The 26,439-nt window shown below is 45.2% G+C and overlaps 1 protein-coding gene across 4 annotated transcripts in view; it reads left to right on the forward strand.

Moving 5' to 3' along the window:
- Positions 1–26,439, forward strand: part of adgrd1 (adhesion G protein-coupled receptor D1) — a 249,766-nt gene that overhangs the window by 181,069 nt on the left and 42,258 nt on the right. For all 4 annotated transcript variants that reach the window (XM_068054587.1, XM_068054590.1, XM_068054586.1 and 1 more), the window contains one exon: positions 19,364–19,455. In XM_068054587.1, the coding sequence (XP_067910688.1) occupies positions 19,364–19,455 (92 nt within the window). The remainder of the gene's footprint in view (positions 1–19,363; positions 19,456–26,439) is intronic.

A 26,439-nucleotide genomic window follows, 5' to 3' on the forward strand; every position in this document is an offset into this window, starting at 1 on the left:
CCCAGCTGACAGCAGTTTTTGAGGAACCAGCCAAAGTGGACGGCTGTATTCTGCATGACAAGGGTTACCCACTTTGTACATGGTTGATGACACCAGTGCATCATCCCCGGAGTGCTGCTGAAGAGAGATACAATACTGCTCATGCATCCACCAGAGCCATCATTGAACACACCATTGGCATGCTGAAAATGCGATTCCATTGCCTTGACTGGTCTGGAGGGGCTCTTCATTATGCACCGCAGAGGGTGTCACGATTAACACAACCTTGCAATTAGACGCAGCAACATTCTGTAGGTGGAGGAACAGTAGTTTAGTTTAGTTTAGAGATACAGCACTGAAACAGGCCCTTCGGCCCACCGAGTCTGTGCCGACCATCAACCACCCATTTATACTAATCCTACACTAATCCCACATCTCCACCTGTTCTTATATTTCCCTACCACCTACCTATATTAGGGGCAATTTATAATGGCCAATTTACCTACCAACCTGCAAGTCTTTTGGCTTGTGGGAGGAAACCGGAGCACCCGGAGAAAACCCACGCAGACACAGGGAGAACTTGCAAACTCCACACAGGCAGTACCCGGAATCGAACCCGGGTCCCTGGAGCTGTGAGGCTGCGGTGCTAACCACTGCACCACTGCGCCTCCTCAGATGAGAACGACTATGAAGAGGGTGAGGAGGAGGACAGCAATGGCAACGATGCCGTCATCGATATGAGGGCCATGGAGAGACATGCAAGGGACATCAGGAAGAACCTCATTCATGCATGTTTCAACCAACAATAAATCACATCATCAAGGAACGTTGAGAGGAGAAACATCACCATTTCCCACAGAAATTCCCTTTTGCCTGAAGTCTTATTCATCGCTGCAATCTTAGCATTACCGCACTTTCACGTGATTGGCATTTGAAATCATCCATAGGCTACGATGAATGCACCTACACAACACTGCAAGCTGTGTTAGGTTATGACTGTAGAAAACTTAAGGCATGACACAATTGAAAAAAGTTATTAATCATCAAAAGGAAATCAACAATATTGAAGAGCGAAGACTCAAATTCCAATGAGATATGGACACTGGACATTTCCTGAGAGGCTTTGCAAATATCATTGCGTTCCTGCCTAGGCCTCCAAAAAACTTCTTTGTATCCATCTGTAACCAAGCAAAACATTACCGAGAGTGGATCAAATGTTGCATGAAATAAAAATGTTTTAATAAATCTTTGCAATTGTGACAATTTGTACATCACCCAAGCCACCTTCGTGCTCAAAACTCTTTCAATTTCCTATTTCTCCCACTACGTCTAGGTACTACCCGACATTAGCAGCTGAGGCTGAGACAGTCTGCTCAGTGCGCTGCCCCGTTGCTGTGGATAACCGTGGCAGGCGTCCTCTGGAGGAACTGGGCCTTGCTAGCTCCATCTTACTGGGGGTCTGCAGCAATCATGTTTGAATATCCCTGCAGGAGGTCAGGGGGTCAATGTTGGGGGGGGAGGGCAAGATGCCGCTTACCCTGGGGGTGTCCTGAGAGGAAGGCCCCAGGGCAGCTGGCACATGCACCTCCTCCATCTGTGAGCACGATGGCACCTGCCTGTCTCCCTAAGGGGAAGGAACACCTGGAGGGAGGTCCAGGTTCCTCGTCCCGCTCTCACTTAGCCTCTGCTGCATGGAGCCAACAGCAACAGCGATGGAGTGCAGGTCAGTTCGCATATGGCTCGAGTGCTCAACCAGATTCGCCATGGAGCTCACCAGACTCTTGACTGAGGAAGCCATACGCTCATATGCCTGGGTCATGGCAGACGTCATAGCTTGCATGGACTCCTCTGTGGCACATGCAATGCCAAACCATGACCTCATGCATCGCTGATATATTTCCGCATGGCTTTGCTGCACATCCAGCAGACTTCTCATAGCAACAAACAGAGGATTATCATGAGTGTGGGGCTGAGCAGGGGCCTGGTTTCCAGCAGTCCTCCGATTGTCAGGGGACCCGGCTGGCACATGCTCCCTCAACTGCTGGGACGTGTCTGTGTCGTGACCACCAGCTTGTGACTCAGATTCTGATCTTAAACCGTGTGGATGTTTCTGCGCTGGTGGATGTGGAAGAAGAGGCAGGGGATGCTGCACCCTCTGGGGCATTGGCTTCTTCTTGATCCCCAGAGGAGGATTCCTGGGCCACATTGTGTTCTGCTACTTGAGTGCGGGCACCTGCAGTGGAGACACAAACAGAGACACTTTAAGCATGTGCAGGGCATGAATTCAAACAATTTCCTTCAGTTTCCACATACGTCTGCAAGAGCAGAGATGACACTTCATCCTTACACATTGTGGATCCTGCCTCACCATCTCCGCTCGCCCCAACTCCCTCCTCTTTGGCGATCTCCGACACCTCCTCCTCAGCCGTGGTCAGCAGCCTGAGGTCAGGGACCCCTCCTCCCATCATAGCATGCTCGCGCTGATTGTGGCTTTGTTTATCCTGCAACAGACAGTGCAGATTAAATGACATGGCAAATGATGTGTCACAATGCATACATACATCAATATCACTCATTCTGCATTGGTTGTGACCAGTGGTGTACTGCAGCAATCGGTGCTGGGACCCTTGCTGTTTGTAGTATACATTAATGATTTAGACGTGAATATAGGAGGTATGATTAGTAAGATCGCAGATGACACGAAAATTGGTGGTGTCATAAATAATGAAGAGGAAAGCCTTAGATTACAGGACGATATAGATGGGCTGGTAAGATGGACAGAGCAGTGGCAAATGGAATTTAATCCTGACAAGTGTGAGGTGATGCATTTTGGGAGGACTAACAAGGCAAGGAAATATACAATGGATGGTAGGACCCTAAGTAGTACAGAGAGTCAGAGGGACCTTGGTGTACTTGTCCATAGATCACTGAAGGCAGCAGCACAGGTAGATAAGGTGGTTAGGAAGGCACTTTTAGTAGCTGAGGCATAGAATATAAGAGCAGGGAGGTTATGATGGAGCTGTATAAAACTCTAGTTAGGCCAGAGCTGGAGTACTGTGTACAGTTCTGGTCACCACACTATAGGAAGGATGTGATTGCACTGGAGAGGGTGCAGAGGAAATTCACCAGGATGTTGCCTGGGCTGGAGCATTTCAGCTATGAAGGGAGACTGGATAGGCTAGGGTTGTTTTCCTTAGAGCAGAGAAGGCTGAGGGGGGACCTGATTGAGGTATACAAAATTATGAGGGGCATTGACAGGGTAGATAGGAAGAAACTTTTTCCCTTAGCGGAGGGGTCAATAACCAGGGGGCATAGATTTAAGGTAAGAGGCAGAAGGTTTAGAGGGGATTTGAGGAAATGTTTTTTCACCCAGAGGGTGGTTGGAATCTGGAACGCACTGCCTGAAGAGGTGGTAGAGGCAGGAACCCTCAACAACATTGAAGAAGTATTTAGATGAGTACTTGAAATGCCATAACATACAAGGCTACGGGCCAAGTGCTGGGAAAATGGCATTAGAATAGATAAGTTTGATGGCTGGCACAGACACGATGGGCTGAAGGGCCTGTTTCTGTGCTGTATAACTCTATAACTCGATGGCTTTCGCATGACACATCCAATCACATAAACAATGTCAATCTTCATTTTGGCGCAACATCATTTAGTAAATGGCACCAAGGCTGCTCACACATTCCACTGTATTCCTTGTGTACCCTCTGCCTTAAAGACACAGAGCCATGGAAGAAAACAATGGAGCAGCCTCGGCAGGACCACTTACCCTCACTGATCTGAGCAAGATCATTGATGAGCTTGCAGCATTTCACCTCTGTTCTACGAGTGACCCACGGTTCTAGACCTCCTCCGCTACCTCCATCCAGGCCGCCATGGTGAGGCGGGAGGGTCTTCGCACTCCATCTGCAGGGAAAAGGAAACCCTGCCTTTCCCTGGTCTGCACTGAGTGCTGGTGGAGGGCACAGAGTATTAAGAAGGGAGTTTGGTAATTGAGGGAGTTTGGTAAGGAGGGGAACATACATAAAGAAAATAATTTGAGTGCACAGAGTGTAAATTGGGAGTTTGGTGTGTGAGGGAGGGACTGCTTTCTTTCTTTCTTTCTTTCTTTCTTTCTTTCTTTCTTTCTTTCTTTCTTTCTTTCTTTCTTTCTTTCTTTCTTTCTTTCTTTCTTCTACCTTTTTTCAGCCTCCAGTAGCTGCCTCTATCTTCAGTACAGGGGAAGAAGTTGATTGGTGAGTAACTGGTAAGTTATTTTGCTTCTCATTGTAATAAAAAGTTTTAAAAGTTACGTTATGGCCGGCCAGCTCAGCCAAGTGGAATGTACATCCTGTGGTATGCGGGTAGTCATGGACAAAACACGTGTCCTACATGAACTCATCTGCAGGAAGTGTCACCGGCTGCAGAAGCTTGAGCTCCGGGTTTCGGAACTCGAGCGGCAGCTGGAGTCACTGTTGTGCATCTGTGAGGCAGAGAACTACGTGGATAGCACGTTTAGGGATGTGGTCACATCGCAGGTTAGGAGCATGCAGACAGAGAGGGAATGCCCTGCCATTCAATATGATCATGGCTGATCATCCACTTCAATGCCTTTTTCCCACACTATCCCCATATCCCCTAATGTAATTTGTACTTAGAAATCTGTCAATCTCTGCTTTAAACATACTCAATGACTGAGCTTCCACAGCCCTCTGGGGTAGAGAATTCCAAAGATTCACAACCCTGTGAGTAAAGAAATTTCTCCTCATCTCTGTCCTGAGTGGCTTCCCCCTTATTTTTGAAATTGTGTCCCCTGGTTCTAGACTCCCCAACCAGAGGAAGGATCTTACCTGCATCTACCCTGTCTATCCCTTTAAGCATTTTGTGGGTTTCAATGAGATCATCTCTTCGAAACTGTAGAGAATACAGGCCCAGTTTTCCCAATCTCTCTTCATAGGACAGTCCTGCCATCCTGGGAACAAGTCTAGTGAACCTTCATTGCACTCCCTCTATGGCAATAATATCCTTCCTAAGATAAGGGGTCCAAAACTGCACACAGTACTCCAGGTGCGGTCCAACCAAGGTTCTATACAATTGAAGCAAGACTTCACTACTCCTGTACTCAAATCCTCTTGGGATAAAGGCTAACATACCATTAGCCTTCCTAATTGCTTGCTGCACCTGCATGTTAGCTTTCAGTGACTTATTGACAAGGACACCCAGGTCCCTTTGTACACCTACACTTTCTAATCTCTTACCATTTAAGAAATACTCTGCACATTTATTCCTCCTACCAAAGTGGATAAGCTCACATTTTTCCACATTATATTCCATCTGTCACGTTCTTGCCCACTTACTAAGTCTGTCCAAATCCCCTTGAAGCTGCTTTGCATCTTCCTCACAACACACATTCTCACCTAGTTCTGTGTCATCTGCGAACTTGGAAATACTACATTTGGTCCCCGCATCCAAATCATTGATATATATTGTGAACAGCTGGGGCCCAAGCACTGATCCCTGCAGAACCCCACTAGACACAGCCTGCCAACGCAAGATTGACCCGTTCATTCCTACTCTCTGCCTGTCAACCAATCCTTAATCCATGCCAGTATATTACCTCCTATCCCATGTGCTTTAACTTTGCTAACCAACCTCCTGTGGGGGACTTTATCGAAAGCCTTTTGAAAATCCAAGTATACTACATCCACCCCTTTATCAATTCTGTTCGTAAGATCTTCAAAAAAGTCTAACAGGTTCGTCAAACATGATTTCCCATTCATAAATCCATGTTGACTTTGCCCAATCAGATCATTATTATCCAAGTGTCCATTTATCACATCCTTTAGAATAGATTCTAGCATTTTCCCAATGACTGATGTAAGGCTAACAGGTCTGTAATTCCCTGTTTTCTCTCTCCCTCCCTTCTTAAATAGTGGGGTGACATTTGCTACCTTCGAATCTGCAGGAACTGCTCCAGAATCTATAGAATTTTGGAAGAGGATCACCAATGCATCCACTTTCTCCATAGCTACCTCTTTCAACACTCTGGGATGTAGAATATCAGGTCCTGGGGATTAATCAACCTGCAGCCCCACTAATTTTTTCAATACAACCTTCTTACTAATACTAATTTCCTTCAATTCCTCATTCCCCCTAATTCCTTGGATCTCTAATTCTGGGAGATTTCTTGTATCTTCCTCAGTGTCGACAGACACAAAGTAATCATTTAGCTTCTCTGCCATTTCTCTATTCCCCATTATAAATTCTCCTGACTCGGCCTTATTAATGGACCCACATTTGTCTGAGTCAAACGTTTTCTTTTTACGTACCTATCGAAGCTTTAACAATCTGTTTATATATCTTTTGCTAGCTTACATTCATATTCTATTCTCCCTTTCTTTATCAGTTTCTTTGTCCTCCTTTGCTGTATTCTAAAATCCTCCCAATCCTCAGGTTTACTACTATTTCTGGAAACTTTATAGGCCTTTTCTTTTAATCTTATACAATCCTTAACTTCCTTTGTTATCCATGGTTGACTGCCTTTACTTTTGGGGTTTTTGTGCCTTGAAGGAATGTATAGTTGCTGTAAACTATGTAATATTTCTTTAAAGACTATCCATTGCCTATTTACTGTCATACCTTTTAATGTATTTTCCCAATCCACCTCAGCCAATTTGCCAATCATATTATGGTCACTCATACCTGATGGTTCTTTTACAACAAGATTATGAATTAGCTCTTTCTCATTAAATAATACTAGATCTAAAATAACCTGTTCTCTAGTCAGTTCCTCAACATACTGCTCTAGAAAACCATCCCTAACACACTCCAGAAACTCGTCCTCCACAGCACCAGTGCTCATTAGGTTTACCCAGTCTATCTGCAGATTGAATTCACCCATGATTACTGTATTACCCAGGCTACATGCTTCTCTAATCTCCTGATTAATGTCATGCCCCACACTACCACTACAGTTTGGTGGTCTATAAACAACTCCTACCAATGTTTGCTGCCCCTTGCTGTTTCTTAGCTCCACCCAAACAGATTCCACATTTTGTTCTTCCAATCTGAGATCCTCCCTTATTAATGTACTGATCCCATCCCTTATTATCAGCGCAATACCACCTCCTTTTCCTTTTTGCCTATCCTTCCTAAATGTCGAATATCCTTGAATATTCAGTCCCAGTCTTGGTCACCCTGTAGCCATGTTTCCGTCATGTCAATTAGATCATACTCATTTACCTCTATTTGTGCCTTTAAATCATCTACCTTGTTGTGAATGCTACATGCATTCAGGTAGAGTGCCCTTAACCTTGTCTTCTTGACATTCTGCATTCTAAGCCTCGTTGATACTCGTCTTTGTTTTGCCTGCATGACACACGAACTGCATGCAATAGGTCTCTGCTGCCCAACCGTGATCTAAAAAACCCACTCTATTTCCTCTTTTGGGATCTAGTTAGTAACTTGTTTGAACGATTAATTTTAATTAATGCCTCTACACCTGCTCTGTGCTAATACTCTTATTAATTCACTCACTGTTAGATGCACCATGATTGAAATTTTTAATTTCCCAGCACCTAGCCTGAATGAATACCCTAGTTTAGAGAGAGAAAAATGAATCAATCACCTACCTGCTTTCCTGTGACATCACACTTTGGGTTTTTTTCCCCTGAAAGCAGCGTTCTGCTCAGACTCCACCCCCCACCCCCTGCCCCGACAACCCCCCACCCCCTGCCCCGCCAACCCCCCCACCCCCTGCCCCGCCAATCCCCCACCCCCTGCCCCACCAATCCCCCCACCCCCTGCCCCAACAACCCCCCCACCCCCTGCCCCGTCAATCCCCCCACCCCCTGCCCCGCCAATCCCCCCAACCCCTGCCCCGACAACCCCCCCACCCCCTGCCCCGCCAACCCCCCCACCCCCTGCCCCACCAACCCCCCCACCCCCTGCCCCGCCAATCCCCCCCACCCCCTACCCCACCAACCCCACTGTATTTTGCTCCTCCCCACTGGTCTCGCTGTGCTCCTATTTGACATACTGGCCATGAGACCCTTTACGTCCACTTGAGAGGACAGACAACCCTTGGTTCAACATCTCAACTAAAGGATGGCACCTTGGACAGTGCAGTACTCCCTCAGTGCTGGAAGTTTCAGCCCAGAATTTGTCCTGAAGTCTCTGGAGTGGGGCTTGAACCTACCAACCCTCTGAGTCAGAGGTGAGAGTTACCCTCTGAGACATTGCTGAAATTCACTCCCAGGGCCATCAGTGACCAGACTGCGTGCTGCTGGATGTCCAATTCAAAAGGCTCCCATTGAGGAGTTAAACCAATATGAAATGTAGCCGGGAATTAATTCTGCGGTCAGTTAGTACTTCTGGTGTTTTGCTCTCGGAACCTCTCTAACACACATTGATTCTTATTTTAACGTATGCACTAAAGCAGGCAGTCGAAGATGAAGGTTCTCGAGTAAACCAGATTTAGCAGGTGACAAAGCTGGCCAGAAGCTTCCACAATTGACGAAAAGCAAATAAAAAGGGTGGAGGAAAGATTAGTTGTGGAGCTCAGACATATTGATTCTTAACAGTCTGTTGAATTTTAAGTCACACTGTAGCTCGGAACAGCTGACTCGATTCAGCTGAAACAAACTGTAGCCCTTCAGCGTTGATCCACTGTGCGCTGTCAGTTTGATTTGTGGCCGAATTGTAGAAATGCTGTCAGGTAATTTTCTGAGTTCATGTTGCTGTCTGTATTTAAGTATCTGTTTGAGTGCGCTGTTCAGTTTGATGGTTGGGGATTCTGTACAACTCAGCTTTCTGAAGAAAAATATAACTTGAAATTTTGTAGCACTCTCATTTCCTCAGGGTGTCCCCAAGGTGCTTTGTCGCCATTTAATTATTTTTGAATGATCGTCTCAGTTCTTTTGTAGCCATCTGTAGCAGTCAACATATGCACAGCAAGATCCCACAACTAGTAAAGGGATGAATGGTTAGATAATCCATTTTACTGATGTTGGTTGAAGGATAAATACTGGCCCCGGGACACCAGGGTTCACTCCTCTGTTCTTCTTCAAACTAGTAGCATTGGGTTCTTTCACATCAACCTGAGAGAGCAGAAGGGGCTTTGGTTTAACGTCTTATCCACAAGACAGCACCTCTGACACTGCAGCTCTCCCTCAGTACTGCACTGGGATAGAGCAGGGGGAAGTTCTCCCCAGTGTCCTGGGGCCAATATTTATCCTTCAACAAACATCACTAAAACAGATTATCTGGCCATTTATCACATTGCTGTTTGTGGGAGCTTGCTGTGCGCAAATTGGCTGCTGGGCTTTCCACATTACAGGTAAGTACACCCCAAAAAGTACTTCTTTAGCTGTGCAGTGCTTTTGAACATCTTGAAGTCATGAAAGGAGCTCTAGAAATGCAAGCTTTTTCTTTTATTAATTTTACAATTCGTAGATTTTATTGTGCCATCAGAATAAAATGATTGCTTAAGTAACACAGTCTGTGGAGTAAGATTGTTCAGCAGCTACAAGGAAAGATTACACCCTATGAATTTAATGTTTGCAGTCGACTAAGACTGAATTATGGTAGTGATTGCCTAGTCTTTAGCGTTGGCCATGGGGTTTGTGACTTTCCAGCAACAGTTACTGGTCTGTTACAATACTTCGCTAAAGCATTGCCTTCTGACTCCCACAGGGATGTACTGAGATTGTGAAATGGTGCCGAGTGGAAAGGTGTTCATGGAAATCTTTAGATTGATGATCTGTTTTTTTGTGATCATTATCCAGAATGTGATTGTGTTTATATTACATAAAAACACTTGGCAATGTGATGTGTACAGACACCATTATTGCCTTCATCTCTGGAACTGAAGCAGGGTGACAGTCTGATATTAGGGCTTGATGGAGGTTCATTGAATGAATAGCATGCTGTTACAGCAAACATATTATATTGAGAGACAGCCATCACTGTTTGGATCTAATAGCTGCCTTAGTGCAGCGTTGTTTCAGGCAGTATAATGGGCTAATATTTGTGGACATTTTTTGAAGTTGTTGATGTGTTTCAGAGGTCTCCTCCTAAGCTGGCAGACAATGCTATTTTAACTTAACCCCTTGAATACAGAAAGTTTTTTGTTTAACTGTGAATATGCACCTCCTCTTGTTTGAGTGACTGAAAAGTAACGGGACATAAATTCACCCTGTGCAATAATGTAAAACAGGCAGACAGTCCATTCTTATAGGCTTGGCACATCTGCACAAGATGAATTTATATTCACTGTCCCTGTAACCGCCTCCAGCCACTACAACCCTCCCTATCTCTGTAATCTCCTCCTGCCCTACAACCCTCCCTATCCTTGTAATCTCCTCCAGCCCCACAACCCTCCCTATCTCTGTAATCTCCTCCAGCCCCACTACCCTCCCTATCTCTGTTACTCCTCCAGCCTTACAACCCTCCCTACCTCTGTAATCTCCTCCAGCCCCTACAACCCTCCCGATCTCTGTAATCTCCTCCAGCCCCACAACCCTCCCTATCTCTGTAATCTCCTCCAGCCCTACAACCCTCCCTATCTCTGGAATCTCCTCCAGCCCTACAACCCTCCCTATCTCTGTAATCTCCTCCAGCCCTACAACCCTCCCTATCTCTGTAATCTCCTCCAGCCCTACAACCCTCCCTATCTCTGTAATCTCCTCCAGCCCTACAACCCTCCCTATCTCTGTAATCTCCTCCAGCCCTACAACCCTCCCTTTCTCTGTAACCTCCAGTCCCTACAACCCTCCCTATCTCTGCAGCCTCCTCCAGCCCCTACAACCCTCCTTATACCCTCCTTAATGGGCGGCACAGTGGTGCAGTGGTTAGCACCACAGCCTCACAACTCCAGCGACCCGGGTTCAATTCCGGTTACTGCCTGTGTGGAGTTTGCAAGTTCTCCCTGTGTTTGCGTGGGTTTTCTCCGGGTGCTCCGGATTCCTCCCACATGCCAAAGACTTGCAGGTTGACAGGTAAATTGGCCATTATAAATTGCCACTAGTATAGGTAGGTGGTAGGGAAATATAGGGGCAGGTGGGGATGTGGTAGGAATGTAGGATTAGTATAAATGGGTAGTTGATGGTCGGCACAGACTCGGTGGGCCGAAGGGCCTGTTTCAGTGCTGTATCTGTAAAAAAAAATAAAAATAACCCATCCAGCCCTACACCCCTCCCTATCTCTGTAACCTTCTCCAGTCCCTACACCCCTCCCTATATCTGTAACCTTCTCCAGCTCTACAATCCTCCCTATCTCTGTAACCTCCTCCAGCCCTACACCCCTCCCTATCTCTGTGACCTCCTCCAGCCTTACAACCCTCCCTATCTCTGTGACCTCCTCCAGTCCCTACAACCCTCCCTATCTCTGTGACCTCCTCCAGTCCCTACAACCCTCCCTATCTCTGTAACCTCCTCCAGCCTTACAACCCTCCCTATCTCTGTAACCTCCTCCAGTCCCTACATCCCTCCCTATCTCTGTAACCTCCTCCAGTCCCTACAACCCTCCCTATCTCTGTAACCTCCTCCAGCCCCTACTACCCTCCCTATCTCTGTAACCTCCTGCAGCCTTACAACCCTCCCTATCTCTGTGACCTCCTCCAGCCCCTACAACCCTCCCTATCTCTGTGACCTCCTCCAGCCCCTACAACTCTCTCTATCTCTGTAACCTCCTCCAGCCTTCCAACCCTCCCTATCTCTGTGACCTCCTCCAGCCCCTACAACCCTCCCTATCTCTGTGACCTCCTCCAGCCCCTACAACTCTCTATCTCTGTAACCTCCTCCAGCCTTACAATCCTCCCTATCTCTGTAACCTCCTCCAGCCCTACAATCCTCCCTATCTCTGTAACCTCCTCCAGCCTTACAACCCTCCCTATATCTAACCTCCTGCAGTCCCTACACCCCTCCCTATCTCTGTAACCTCCTCCAGCCCTACAACCCTCCCTATCTCTGTAACCTCCTCCAGCCTTACAACCCTCCCTATCTCTGTAATCTCCTCCAGCCTTACAACCCTCCCTATCTCTGTAACCTCCTGCAGCCTTACAATCCTCCCTATCTCTGTAACCTCCTCCAGCCCTACAATCCTCCCTATCTCTGTAACCTCCTCCAGCCTTACAACCCTCCCTATATCTGTAACCTCCTCCAGTCCCTACACCCCTCCCTATCTCTGTAACCTCCTCCAGCCTACAATCCTCCCTATCTCTGTAACCTCATCCAGCCCTACAACTCTCTCTATCTCTGTAACCTCCTCCAGCCCTACACCCCTCCCTATCTCTGTAACCTCCTCCAGCCCTACAATCCTCCCTATCTCTGTAACCTCCTCCAGCCTTACAACCCTCCCTATCTCTGTAACCTCCTCCAGCCCTACAACCCTCCCTATCTCTGTGACCTCCTCCAGCCCCTACAACCCTCCCTATCACTGTAACCTCCTCCAGCCCCTACAACCCTCCCTATCACTGTAACCTCCTCCAGCCCCACAATGCTCCGAAATCTCTGCGTTACTCCAATTCCGGCCCTTTGCGCATCCCTGATTTTAATTGCTCCACTATTGGTGGCCCTGCCTTCAGCTGCCTGGACCCTAAGCTCTGGGATTGCCACCTTAAGGCTCTCTCTCTCTCTCCTCCTTAAATACTCTGCTTAAAACATACCCCTTTGATCAAACATTTGGCCACATGTCCTAATATCTCCTTATGTGGCTCGGTGTCAAGTTTTGTTTGGTAATGATTCCTGCCGTCTTGCTACATTAAAGGTGCTATATAAATGCAAGTTGTTATTATATAAATAAGGACATTATTGAAACAAGGTGTAGCTCTGTGTGCAGTGAGTGTTTGTTATCTAACAATGTGAAATGATACAAACACCTCACAGCTGGTCACTGTCATGCCGTAGAGAGATCAGTGGCCATGAGTTATCTGTCTGAAAGGAGATTCTCATCTTTTGTCTCACGACAAGACCTCTGCTCGAGCAAATGGATCAACCAGAATTCCTCGAGGGGCGCTGAGATACTGATGCTGTGACAGAATTCCACGGCCATCTGGAATGCTCTAACATCTTTCTCATCCTCAAGTGTGAGCCTATGTGAAGGTGCCAGACTATTCCACTCGGGTTACATGGACACCTTAAAAATAGAAAAGGTTTTGCATTTATATAACACCTTTCACTACTTCAGAATGTCGCAAAGCGCTTTAGAGCCAATGAGGTACTTTTTGAAGTGTAGTCACTGTTGTAATGTAGGAAACGCAGTAGCTAATTTGTGCACAGCAAGATCCCACAAAACAGCAATGTAATAATGACCAGGTAATTTTTTTGTGTGTTATTGATTGAGGGATAAATATTGGGCCAGGATGAACTCCCCTGCTCTCCTTCATATAGCGGCCATGGACTCTTTTACACCAATCTGAGATGGCAGTCAGGGCATTGATTTAACATCTCATCCAAAAGGCAGCACCTCAGACAGTGCAGCACTTCCTCAGTGCTGCACTGGGAGTGTCAGCCTGGATTCCTTGGACTGGGACTTGAACCCACAGCTTCTGACCCTGAGGGGAGAGTGTACTCCACTGAGGCACGGCTGGCAATCAAAGCTGTCCTCACCACTATTCCCAGCCGTTCTGCGCATGTTTGCACTCCTACATCCAGTGGGAAAGGTGGCTGTCAGTGAATAGTGATTGGAGGTGGGAACGCTTATTGATTTATTTTTCCTCCCCATCCCCCCTCCGCCGTCCACTCCCACTCCACATTATTGCCTCGGGCCTCATGTAGCTCCTCCATTGGCAGACTCCCTGTGTTTATAAAGCTCAGTGAGCACATCTAGGCTGTAAGTGCACCTATAACTTTTAATAAAGTAAAGGATAATCTTATCTCACGTTTCATTCTGCTGCAGAAAAATTCTGCTGCCCTCTAAAGATTAACATCTCCACTTGCCTTTGTGTTGTAATTTGCTGCCCTTTTAGCTTTGCTGCAATTATTGGGATATCAAACAGTGTATCACTACAGATGGCAAAGGGTCTGCCTTGAATGGGTGAAAGCAGTCGTCTCTCGCAGTCACACTCACGTCTAAGTATCACAATGCAATCAGATTCTACTGTAATAAAATGATAAGAAAAAGCCAGCTTTAGAGGTCATAGGAATAGGTGGAGGTCATTCAGCCCCTTGAGGCTATTCCACCATCCAGTGAGATTTCCATGACTGATCTGTAATTTAACTCTATCCACCCGCCTAGGCTTCATATCCTTTATACTCTTGTGTAGCAAAACTCTATGGCTCGCAGATTTAAAATGATTAATTGAGAAAGGCATCAGTTGCTTTTGGTGGTAGCGAACTTTGGCAGGGTGAGGGTGGAGTTTCCCGAATGTAACCAGAACCAGGACCATCAACGCCACAAAGGTAATCTCACCGGCCAGGCAGGCTGATTTTAAAGATGCTGTGGACAGATGTCAACCCACATTCTTTCTGTCCCAGTACTCTAACCTGTGAATGCACCCATTCTAAAGGCAAACATTTGATTTACTCCTGGATTTTCACTTCTTCTAATGCAGCTCCTTCATTCAACCTTATCACCTGTATCACAGGAACAGGAGGAAGCCACTCAGGCCCTTGAGACCTCTGCACTCCTCCAATTATGGTCTCTTGTGTATCCCTGATTTTCGTTACTCCACCTTTGGCGACCGTGCCTGGGCCCTCAGCTCTGGAATTCTCTCCCTAAACCTCTCCGCCTCTCTCTCCTCCTTTAAAATGCTCCTTAAAATCTACCTCTTTGACCGAATGTTTGGTCACCTGTCCTAATATCTCCTAACACGACTTAGTGTGAAATTTTGTCTGATAGCACTTCTGTGAAGCACCTTGGGACATGTTACTACATTAATGGTGCTATGTAAATGAAAGTTGTTGTTGTTAAGTCGGTTCCACCAGTCAATTAGATCATTGATCTGTACCTCAACTCCAATCACCCACCTTTGTTCCCCATTGGGAGTTTTAATGGAGGCATTCAAAATCATGAAGGGTTTTGATAGTGAAAACAGTTTCTCCTTATTTACTCTGGCAGGAGGGTCAGTAACCAGAGGACACAGATTTAAGGTGATTGGCTAAAGAACCAGAGGGAAGTTGAGGAGCACTTTTTTACCCAGTGAGTTGTGATCTGGAACGCACTGCCTGAAAGGGCGGTGGAAGCAGATTCAATAATAACTTTCAAAAGGGAATTGGAGATATATCTATATATATTGAAGGGGGAAAAAGTTGCAGGGCTATGGAGAAAGAGGAGGGGAGTGGGATTAATTGGATAGCTCTTTCAAAGAACCAGCACAGGCATGATGGTTTGAATGGGATTCTCTTGATGTTATAATTTTCTACAATTCTAATGATTTTCAGAATTGTTTCATTTGATTACTTGTGGGCACTTAATACGCAACAATTTGTGACAACTCTGTCAGTGCTGCACTGTCACAGAATAGTGTTTATGCAAATACATTTTCCTTTCATGTCGCTATTGTGGCAAAAACTTGTTCTGTAGAAAGCCACAGTATGTGTGGCTTGGATCCACTCCTCCTAGTGATAAACTATCAAACCTCCAGCCTCTCAAAATAAAGTCAGACCAAGCAATTAAATTACTTGGGATTGTTGTCGAGAAAGGGTAGGTGAGATACAGTCAGCTAATCTCATCACCTACTGTATGCAAGGTTGGTTAGCTTAGACGGCTAGTGGCTGATATAAAAGGATATTAACAGTGTGGGTTCAATCCCCGTACCAGCTGTGGTAGTTCATGGAGGTCTGACTCCTGCCTTGCCCTATGCTTGAGGAGTGGGGACCCTCAAGCTATACGTCACCAACTGTCTGTCTAATAGGGAGAGATGCCTATGGTCTTTTGGGATTAGGGCTAAAACAACAAACTGGACACAAGCAGGAATTGTATCGGTCCTCTCAAACTGAGCTAATGCAATATGTATTTTCTGAAACAAATATTGATCGTTGCTACATAAAAGTTGTGTTCTTCATTTTGTGTTATTTAAGATGTAATACTGAGTTGACCTAAACATCCATTGTGGGGTTAGCCTTTCATTTCATTATGTTTTTTCAAAATGTAACCATGTTTGTTAGACTTTTAGAGCCATAGAGTCATAGAGTCATTTACAGCACAGAAGGAGGCCATTCGGCCCATCGAACCCATGCCAGTTCTCCACAGAGCTACGCGGTCAGTCCCACTCCTCAGCTCGATCCCTGTAGCCCTGCAAGTCTATTTCTCTCAGATGGCCATCCAACTTCCTCTTGAAGTCATTGATCGTCTCCACTTCCACCACCCTCAGGGGCAGCGAGTTCCAGGTCATTACCACTCGCTGCGTAAGAAAGTGCTTCCTCACATCCCCCCTGCATCTTTTGCCCAAAGCTTTCAGTCAGTGTCCCCCAGGTCCTTGCACCATTAGTTAATGGGAACAGTTTTAAAATTACTGTGCTGACATTTTAGCCCATAATCTAGGCTGGCACCAGTGTGGAACTAAGGGAGATGCCATCTTCTGAACGAGATATTAAACCAGGTCCTGCCTGTTCAGATGGCTGTAAACAATCCTTTTTGATGAGCAGTAGAGGCATCCTAACCAGTCTTATCATCACCAAGGCAGATTAACTAGTTATTTATTTCATTGCTATTTCTGGGAGCTTGCTGTGCTCAAATTGACTGCTGTGTTTGCCTACAAAACAGCAGTGACTACATTTCAAAAGTAACTCTTTGGATGTAAAGGACTTTGGGACATTTTGAGGATGTGAAAGATGCGATATAAATGCAAGTTCTTTTTTTGCGTGAATGGTTTGTAATGGTCAAAATTATTTATGCAACCTCCTGTTAGATGTTTACCTGCCCAAAAATAATGAGACCACTTCCATAAATGTTGGATATTTCAGACATATTTGTGTTGAATTGCAAATTAAAACACTTTTCCAAACATAGAAAGAATTTATAAAGGAAAGATTTGCATTTATATAGCGCCTTTCATGACCTCGGGACATCCTAAAGTGTTTCACAGCCAATTAACTACTTTTGCAGTCATTATTTATTTGATTTTATTTTATTTATTCATTTTATTTAGAGATACAGCACTGAAACAGGCCCTTCGGCCCACCGAGTCCATGCCGACCAATAACCACCCATTTATACTATTGTTGTAATGTAGGAAAAATAGCAGCCAATTTGTGCACAGCAAGCTCCCACAAACAGCAATGTGAAAATGACCAGATCATCAGTTTTTACTGATGCTAGTTGAAGGGTAAATGTTGGCCAGGACACTGGGGAGAACTCCCCTTCTCCCTTGCCAGGGGATCATTTATGCCCACCTGAGAGGGCAGATGGAGTCTTGGTTTAACACCTCAACTGAAAGATGGCACCTCTGACTGGGCAGCACTCCCTCAGTACTGGTACTGGGAGTGTCAGTCTGGATTATGTGCTCAAGTACCTAGAGTGGGGCTTGAATCTACAACCTTCTGACTGTTATGAACGGTGGACTTTGTAACATGATTATATTGTTAAAACTGTGATTTTTAAAAGTTTAAGGTGGAGTCTGAGAAGTCAAGTGACCTTACATCCACTCTACTTAATGACAATACAGAAATCTTGGCTATCAGGACAACAGAAAACACAGATCAAAGACTTTTTTTTGAAAAACAGAGACTGCAGGGGTAACACATATAGAACAATGGGTTTCACACTCCCTGACTTTTGGATTGTAATCAAGGAGTCAGTGATTCTGAAAATGCAAATGTACCAGGCAGCTGTTAACACCTGGAAACAAAAGAAGGCCCAGGTGGCTCTGTGAAACCAGACTTCTGGACTTTGTATATTGGAAAAGGACAATGGGCTATTGATAGATTTAACAGATTTTCTGAAGGCAGACAGGCTGTACAGGAGACCAGCAGTGGCAGCCTCAGAGCAGGCTGTAAGAAAGGAAGACAACCAGCGGTGGCAACCTCGAGAGAGAGCAAGAGAGGGAACGCCTGCTCTTAGAGAATACTGACACAGCAAAGGCTGCAAAGTCTTAAACCTGTTTTGAAAATCGAGGTTTGTGGAGAAGTACAAGCCCAAGAGGATCATCAGTAATTGTCTTTTCTTTATTCATTTCATGGGATGTGAATGTTTCTGGCAATTCCCAAATTGCCCTTGAGAAGGTGGTGATGAGCTGCCCTCTTGAACTGCTGCAGTCCATGTGGTGCGGGTACACCCACAGTGCTGTTAGGAATGGAGGTCCAGGATTTTGCCACAGCGACAGTGAAGGAACGGCGATATAGTTCCAAGTCAGGATGGTGTGTGACTTGGAGGGAAACTTGCAGGTGGTGGTGTTCCCATGTATCTGCTGCCCTTGTCCTTCTAGGTGGTAGAGATCAAGGGTTTGGAAGGTGCGGTTGAAGGAGCCTTGGTGAGTTGCTGCAGTGCATTTTGTAGATGGTACACACTGCTGCCACTGTATGTTGGTGGTGGAGGGAGTGAATGTTTGAGGTGGTGGATGAAATGCTGATCAAGCGGGCTGCTTTGTCCTAGATGGTGTTGAGATTCCTGAACGTTGTTGAAGCTGCACTCATCCAGGCAAGTGGAGAGTATTCCATCACACTCCTGACTTGTGCCTTGTAGATGGTGGACAGGCTTTGGGGAATCAGAAGGTGAGCTACTCGCCGCAGGATTCCCAGTCTCTGACCTGCTCTTGTAGCCACGGTATTTATATGGCTACTCCAGTTCAGTTTATGGTCAATGGTAACCCCCGGGTCATTCAGGTCGAAAGTGCTCGCAGAAGTGAACAAAGGGGATATTGACTTGGAGAAAGGTCTGGGAGATCCAACCCATTGCAACTGGGAGGGGTTTGGGACTTTTAACCGCAAAGATTTTGCCATCAAAACGGACTGTGTAACGTCTAAGTGCGGTGTGAGGATTTCAAGTATTTTCATAAGTAAAGAAAATACCTTTGCTTGCAGTTTGGAATTTCAGCTACTTACAAAGTATTTTTTAGTTAATATGGATTTCTTTTGTTTAGTTGTTATAATAAAAGTCTGAAAACATGAAATCTTGTGTCATTTTTAAATTGGTCTGGGGTTCATATCTCGTATTTTAATGTTAACAGTGTCACTGAGGTTGTAAGACTGACGCAGAGGCTTCTTCTCACCATGTTGCTACACCTTCCCTTGCCCCTGTTTCAAACAGGCTCAGGCTCAGGGTAACGGAAAGTTGGGTGTAGTGTTGTCGAAGGATTCACAGACTAGATGAATCGTGACAGGGACTGAGGCATGAATGCTCCTTCTGTGGCCCCTGACTCAGAGGCAAGAATGCTACCACTGAGTGACAGCTGACAATGCTGTTTGAACCGTGTGGGGCTGATGATATTAATCTAAACTTGTGTTGATTCTGTTGGCTTTAGGTGAACATTGGCATTCTCATTGCAGTGACGAGGATTATTTCAAGAATCAGTACGGACAACTACAAGATACATGGAGATGCAAATGCATTCAAGTAAGTCTGTGCATCTCTGCCCCGGTTGTTAGATTTCACTCATCGAAAACCAGAAAAATCATAAATGCTTTAGCAGTTATATTCTTATCATTATCCATTGAGTTGGAAAATCACCTATTACTCTCCTAATGATAAATGCTTGTGCACATTTAAAACCAATGAGCTGTGAGGAATTAGGAAAAACTACCAGCCATGGAGTAAAACTAATTATCATACATGAGAGATGATCTCACTCCCTGTGCTGTTGGTTGATTTCGAGATATTCTCTTTTGCCAGGAAGGGTGACAAATCACTTTAATTCACAACACAGCTGCCTCAGACCCCATCAATAAAAATGAAGTTGACAGTACAGATTAAAATTCAGTGTCAACATTGAAACAGTACTTGACGTGATCCTGATAAAAGCACTATCCATTGAGAATCAAATCTGAACTAATTCTGTTACTTACAGAAGCATACAGCACAGGAGACCACTCTTTCCCCATAGCCCTGGAAGTTTCTCCATTTAAGTAGAGATCCCATTCCTTTTTGAAAGTCACTATTGAATCTGCTTCCACCGCCCTTTCAGGCAGTGCATTCCAGATCACAACGACTCACTGCGTTATTGGAAACTTCTCATCTCCCCTCCGGTTTCTTTGCCATTCCTTATATCTGTATCCTCTGGTTACTGACCCTCCTGCCACTGGAAACAGTTTCTCCCTCTTTATTCTATCAGAACCCCCTCACACTTTTGAACATCTCTGTTAAATCTTTGCACGTGTGAGAAGTTGATTGCAGGTAATTGTTTTACGTTGAATGCGTTGCTGGCTCAATCTTGAAAAAAGGTTTGAATAACATGAGTGGACAATAATGAAGGCATCATGCAATTACAAATTGAGGACAATCAGCGGCCCCACTTGTCCCCCTAACAATATACATTTAACATTAAATTTATTCAATTGTCATTTAAAAAATTCATTGTGAAACTAATTAAGGAAACACAAGAACACAAGAAATCGGAGCAGGAGTAGACCCTATGGCCTGCTCCGCCATTCAAAATGATCATGGCTGGTCTTAGGCTTCAATTCCACTTTCCTGCCCACTCCCCATATCCCTTGATTCCCTGAGAGACCAAAAACCTGTCTACAAGAACACAATTACAAAGTGGTAATAAGGAATCTTTGATGAAATTGAGTTGATTGAATAATGGCACAAAAAACTATTGCAGCGGCTGTGTTTATAGAGGAATGGGAATTTTAATGCTTTGTTTGATAATTATAACAGTTTTGTAGCAGGCTTGTAATTATACCTTGCAGTTCAGGTGAATCAATAGTCCATAAAAGCTGCTGGCAAAGCTTTTCATTTTCCAAATTAAAGGTAGCAAATAGAAATAAACTTTCAAACATGTTTTTCCTCATTATCTTCTGTTGTGGCAAAGCTCTTTGTCGTTATGGGGTTAAGGAACAGGAAGAGGCCATTCAGCCCCTCATGCCTGCACCGCCATTCAGCTGATCTGTATCTTAAATCCATTTGTCCGCCTTTGCTCCAGCTCCCTTGATCCCCTTACTCAACAAAATCTACCAATCACTGTTGGACAGCTGCAGTTGACCCCAGCATTTACAGTTTTTTTAGGGAGAAAGTTCCAGATTTCCACTACCCTTTGTGTGATGAGATGCTTCCTGATTTCACTCTGAAACTATCTAGATTAAGCCCCCTTGACACACCCACCGCTAGTTTCTCTCTGTTTACCCAATCAGATCCTTTAATCATTTTAAACACCTCAATTAGGTCACCCTTCAATTTTTTATTATCAAGGGAAAACAAGCTTGGTCTTTTTTTATTCGTTTTATGGGGATGTGGGCGTCACTGGCAAGGCCAGCATTTGTTGCCCATTCCTAATTGTCCTTGAGAAGGTGCCTTTTGAACTGCTGCAGTCCATGTGGGGTAGGTACGCCCACAGTGCTGTTAGGAAGTGAGTTCCAGGATTCTGACCCAGCGACAGTGAAGGAACGGCGATATAGTTCCAAATCAGGATGGTGTGTGACTTGGGTGGGAACTTGCAGGTGGTGGTGTTCCCATGCATTTGCTGCCCTTGTCCTTCTAGGTGGTAGAGTCATGGGTTTGGAAGGTGCTGTCTAAGGAGCCTTGGTGCATTGCTGCAGTGCATCTTGTAGATGGTACACACTGCTGCCATTGTGTGTCAGTGGTAGAGGGAGTGAATGTTTGTGGATGGGGTGCCAATCAAACGGGCTGCTTTGTCCTGCATGGTGTCAAGTTTCTTGAGTGTTGTTGGAGCTGCACCTATCCAGGCAAGTGGAAAGTATTCCATCACACTCCTGACTTGTGCCTTGTAGATGGTGGACAGGTTTTGGGGAGTCAGGAGGTGAGTTACTCGCCGCTGGATTCCTAGCCTCTGACCTGCTCTTGTAGCCACGGTATTTATATGGCTACTCCAGTTCAGTTTCTGGTCAATGGTAACCCCCAGGATGTTGATAGTGGGGGATTCAGCGATGGTAATGCCATTGAATGTCACAGGGAGATGGTTAGATTCTCTCTTGTTGGAGATGGTCATTGCCTGGCACTTGTGTGGCACGAATGTTACTTGCCACTTATCAGCCCAAACCTGGATATTGTCCAGGTCTTGCTGCATTTCTACACGGATTGTTTAAGTATCTGAGGAGTCATGAATGGTGCTGAACATTGTGCAATCATCAGCGAACATCCCCACTTCTGACCTTATGATTGAAGGAAGGTCATTGATGAAGCAGCTGAAGCTGGTTGGGCCTAGGACACTACCCTGAGGAACTCTATGTAACATGTCCTTATTAATAAACTCTTTAAGCCTTGGTAGCATGTTCAGTAATGTGGGTGTGTAGCTCAGTGCAGGCATGTTAATGAGTCCCAGCATTGGCCATGGGCCTCCCAGGGGAGTGATGGATGATCTGCCTGCTGCATTGTCCGCCAGCCACTTGAGAGTTAAAATCTACCTGTCAGATGTCCTCTTCGAGTGAAGTGTTGGTAAAGCTAGGGGGATTCATAGAACCCAGTGCACAGATGCCATTTCTGCCTTCCTGTTCAATTCTGAGGTCTAGAAACTGGTTTGTGCCAGTCTGCCAGCACAGACTAAGTGTTGCCAACTCTAGCTGGATGTATTCCTGGAGGTTTAATCACATGACCAACAGCCCCACCCCCATACTTCTACCATTGGTCACCTGACGCATTCATCCTCGTGCTGCCCCTCCTTCTCGTGGCTGGATGGAAAGCTGATTGGATGATTCTTGTCTGACGGTCAATGTAATAATTTTTCCCATCTTCAGTGTTTCTAGAACAGTCCAAAGAAAACAAAAGTAACCCCAATGTTTTTAATGGTCCTTATAATGTTTCTCCTGGATTTTTGCTTGCTCCAGTGCCCTGGAGATTTTTATTTATTTAGAGATACAGCACTGAAACAGGCCATTCGGCCCACCGAGTCTGTGCCGACCAACAACCACCCATTTATACTAACCCGACAGTAATCCCATATTCCCTATCACCTCCCTACACTAGGAGCAATTTACAACAGCCAATTTACCTATCACCTGCAAGTCTTTGGCTGTGGGAGGAAACCGGAGCACCCGGCGAAATCCCACGCAGACACAGGGAGAACTTACAAACTCCGCACAGGCAGTACCCAGAATCGAACCCGGGTCCCTGGAGCTGTGAGGCTGCGGTGCTAACCACTGTGCCGCCCCAGATTAATCTTCAATTGCTGGAGACTTCAGGCCATTCCTGGAGGGTTCAAATCCCTAGTTTGAACTCGTGGCTGGGAACGATCCCAGCTCCGGAAGGAGTTAGGATGAGGCCCACAGAGTGTAACCGGGCTTAGAAGGTTAAATTATGTGGACGGGTTGTGTAGACTAGGCTGGTATTCCCACACGAATAGCAGACTGAGGGGTGACCTATTGAAATGTTTAATTATATCTGTGCTGTGATGACTGATTAGATACTGCCATTGCTGCCAAGCTTCATCCTCACACACTGCTGTTCTTGATGGGGCTGGAACCACAAACAGTCTTGGAGGAAAAATATTTGGTGCAGATCTGGTAGTGAAAAAAATCACAGAGAGAATCATTTAATCAAATCTTAAAGTAAAATTGAGCAAATATTGCACCAGCTTCCATCAGCTGTTTGGTTAAAGTTACACCCAGAGTCCCTGTGGACTCATAAGGGGCGATTCTTACCTGCCCGAAATTCTCTTCCATTAATTTGAAAAATTCAACCCTCAACATTCTAGCTGCAGTCCAGCCAATGGTTTGTATGATGCACACTGGCTCCCAGTCTGGCAATGTCTCGATTTTAAAATTCACATCCTTGCTTTCAAATCCCTCCATTGCCTCACCCCTCCCTATCTCTGTAACAACCTCCTCCAGCCCTACAACGCTCCGAGATCTCTGCGCTCCTCCAATTCTGGCCTCTTGCACATCTCTGACTTCAGCTGCCTGGACCCGAAGCTCTGGAATTCCCTCCCTAAACTGCTCCGCCTCTCTCTCCTCCTTTAAGACCCAGCTTAAAACACTTTGACCAAGCTTTTGGTCACCGATCCTACTGTCTCCTTATGTGGCTCAGTGCCAGATTTTATTTTGATAACGTTCCTGTGAAGCACCTTGGGATGTTTTACAGTGTTAAAGGTGCTATATGAATAGAAGTAGTGGTTGTTGAGCATGACTGCCATGAAGAGATGGAACAAGACAGGCGACACTGTGTGTGATTGAGTCGCTGTTTAGTGAAGGAGGAGGCATTGCTTAACTGTACCGAGTTTGGACACTCGATGAATGAGCAAAGGTCAGTTGAGAATTCACCTCTATCAGGTTCTGTAGCTAGAAGAAAGTCGGAAATTTGAACAAGGACCATTCTGGTTTATAAATATCAGCTGAATAATGTACAGATTACAAGCTTGTTATAACTGAACCTGGTCCTGGTTGTGAGGAGCAGGGAAAGGTATAATTACCTTTAACTATTAGAATAATTGTATTTATGATTGAACTTGCACTTTTATTTTGCTGAGGTCGTTCCAATCGTGGCACTGAAATAGTTTCTGTTTAATTAAAAGGTTATAATGAAATCCTGTAGCTGGATGGTGTTTATCTGATGGCTGTGTCAGGAAAAAGTGATGGAAATTTGCATTTTGGGAACACCAGACAAATGAGAAGATGAGAATTTGTAAACAGAGTTTGAAGATTTTAAAAAGAATGGTTGAACGCTGAACATGGTCAAGAATCCCATCTCACTTAGCTTTGGCCAGGGGTGGGGGTGGGAATGATTGGTACTAGAGGGAGTGTGTGTGTGTGTGTGTGTGTGTGTGTGTGTGTGTGTGTGTGTGTGTGTGTGTGTGTGTGTGTGTGTGTGTGTGTGTGTGTGTGTGTGTGTGTGTGTGTGTGTGTGCACAAAATGAGCTGAGTCATGAGAAGCGGACGCTGAGATCAGAGGCACAGTTGCTAAGACACCTGCATACGACAGCACTGAATGTTAAGGCAGTCAGAACTATAGAGGCCCACAAGGTCTGAAGTAGATAAAGATTGGCCTCTGCATTCTTGAGAGGAACAAACTAACCAAGAGAGGGTGAAGTAGGCCACAGCATCTTTGAAATCAGCTAACACAGAGTCAGCTCCGGGGGCTGGATTAATGACGAAGAGACAGGGTCAAAGATATCTAGTTAACATTTCAGCTCTGTGACCTTTCATCAGAACCTGAAACGCTAATTCTGTTTCTTGCTCCACAGATGCTGCCAGACATTTTCTGATTTTATTTCAGATTTCTAGCATCTGCAACATTTGCTTTTATGACAAGGATATGTACGTGCAGCCCCTTGTATAGTATAAAGGTAGAGCCTCCAAAAATGTTGAGATTTTGCGTTACAGTAAACTTTGGTAAAGTAATGAGCAAGTACTTGGAGCAAACAGATTGCATTAATTGCTTGTTATTTAATGCAACACTGTAGAACAGTGGTATACAAACAATACAGTTATTGGTCAGTATTTATTGCGATGGTAACTACAGGAAGAAATAGACTTTCAAATTGGAACGCAAAGAAAATGGTTTTGCGGCACATCCTGATAATGTTTTTCCCATGTACACATTAATAATGAACATAGGAACATAGGAAATAGGAGTAGGAGTAGGCCATTCGGCCCCTTGAGCCTGCTCTGCTATTCAACTAGATCATGGCTGATCTTCTACCTCAACGCCATTTTCCCTGCACTATCCCCATATCCCTTGATATCTTTAATATCTAGAAATCTTTCGATCTCTGTCTTGAACATACTCAATGACTGAGCCTCCACCACCCTCTGGGGTAGTGAATTCCAAAGATTTGCCACCCTCTGAGTGAAGAAATTCCTCCTTATCTCAGTCCTGAATGGCCGACCTGTTATTCTGAGACTGTGTCCCCTGGTTCTAGACTCACCAGCCAGGGGAAACATCCTTCCTGCATCTACCCTGTCGAGCCCTGTAAGAATATTGTATGTTTCAATGAGATCACCTCTTGTTTTTCTAGACTGTAGAGAATAAAGGCCCTGGCTCCTCAATCTCTCTTTGCATTCCACAATGATCCTGGGAGCAGTGAGATGAATAATGAGCAGTTTTAGCAGATGAGAGCGTGACCCAATAGTACTTTATGTGGTCCAGCCAGATCTGGCGGTAAATGGCTAAACCAGTTGTCTGCCATATTTGTTCAAGTCTGCGTCTCTTGGATTTCAGGGAGCGGAGACGAGAGCCATACAAGATATGGATGTTAGCTGCAGGCACTTGAGAGGCACATCATCAATGAGTTTGGACAAGTGAATTCAGGGGATTAACCACATTATTAATCCAAAGTCCATTATTACCCTGAAGGGTTTTGGGTCTACGAGGAATTCTTCATTGCAACTTACACGCTTGCTAATTTCCAGGGTTAATCCAAACTCCTGTGCTTCCAAACCTGAACCCAATGAACTGGACTGCTCCCGTTCTGATCCCTTAACTCAGACA

Source organism: Heterodontus francisci, chromosome 23 (genome assembly GCF_036365525.1).
Source record: "Heterodontus francisci isolate sHetFra1 chromosome 23, sHetFra1.hap1, whole genome shotgun sequence".
NCBI classification, from domain to species: Eukaryota; Metazoa; Chordata; class Chondrichthyes; order Heterodontiformes; family Heterodontidae; genus Heterodontus; species Heterodontus francisci.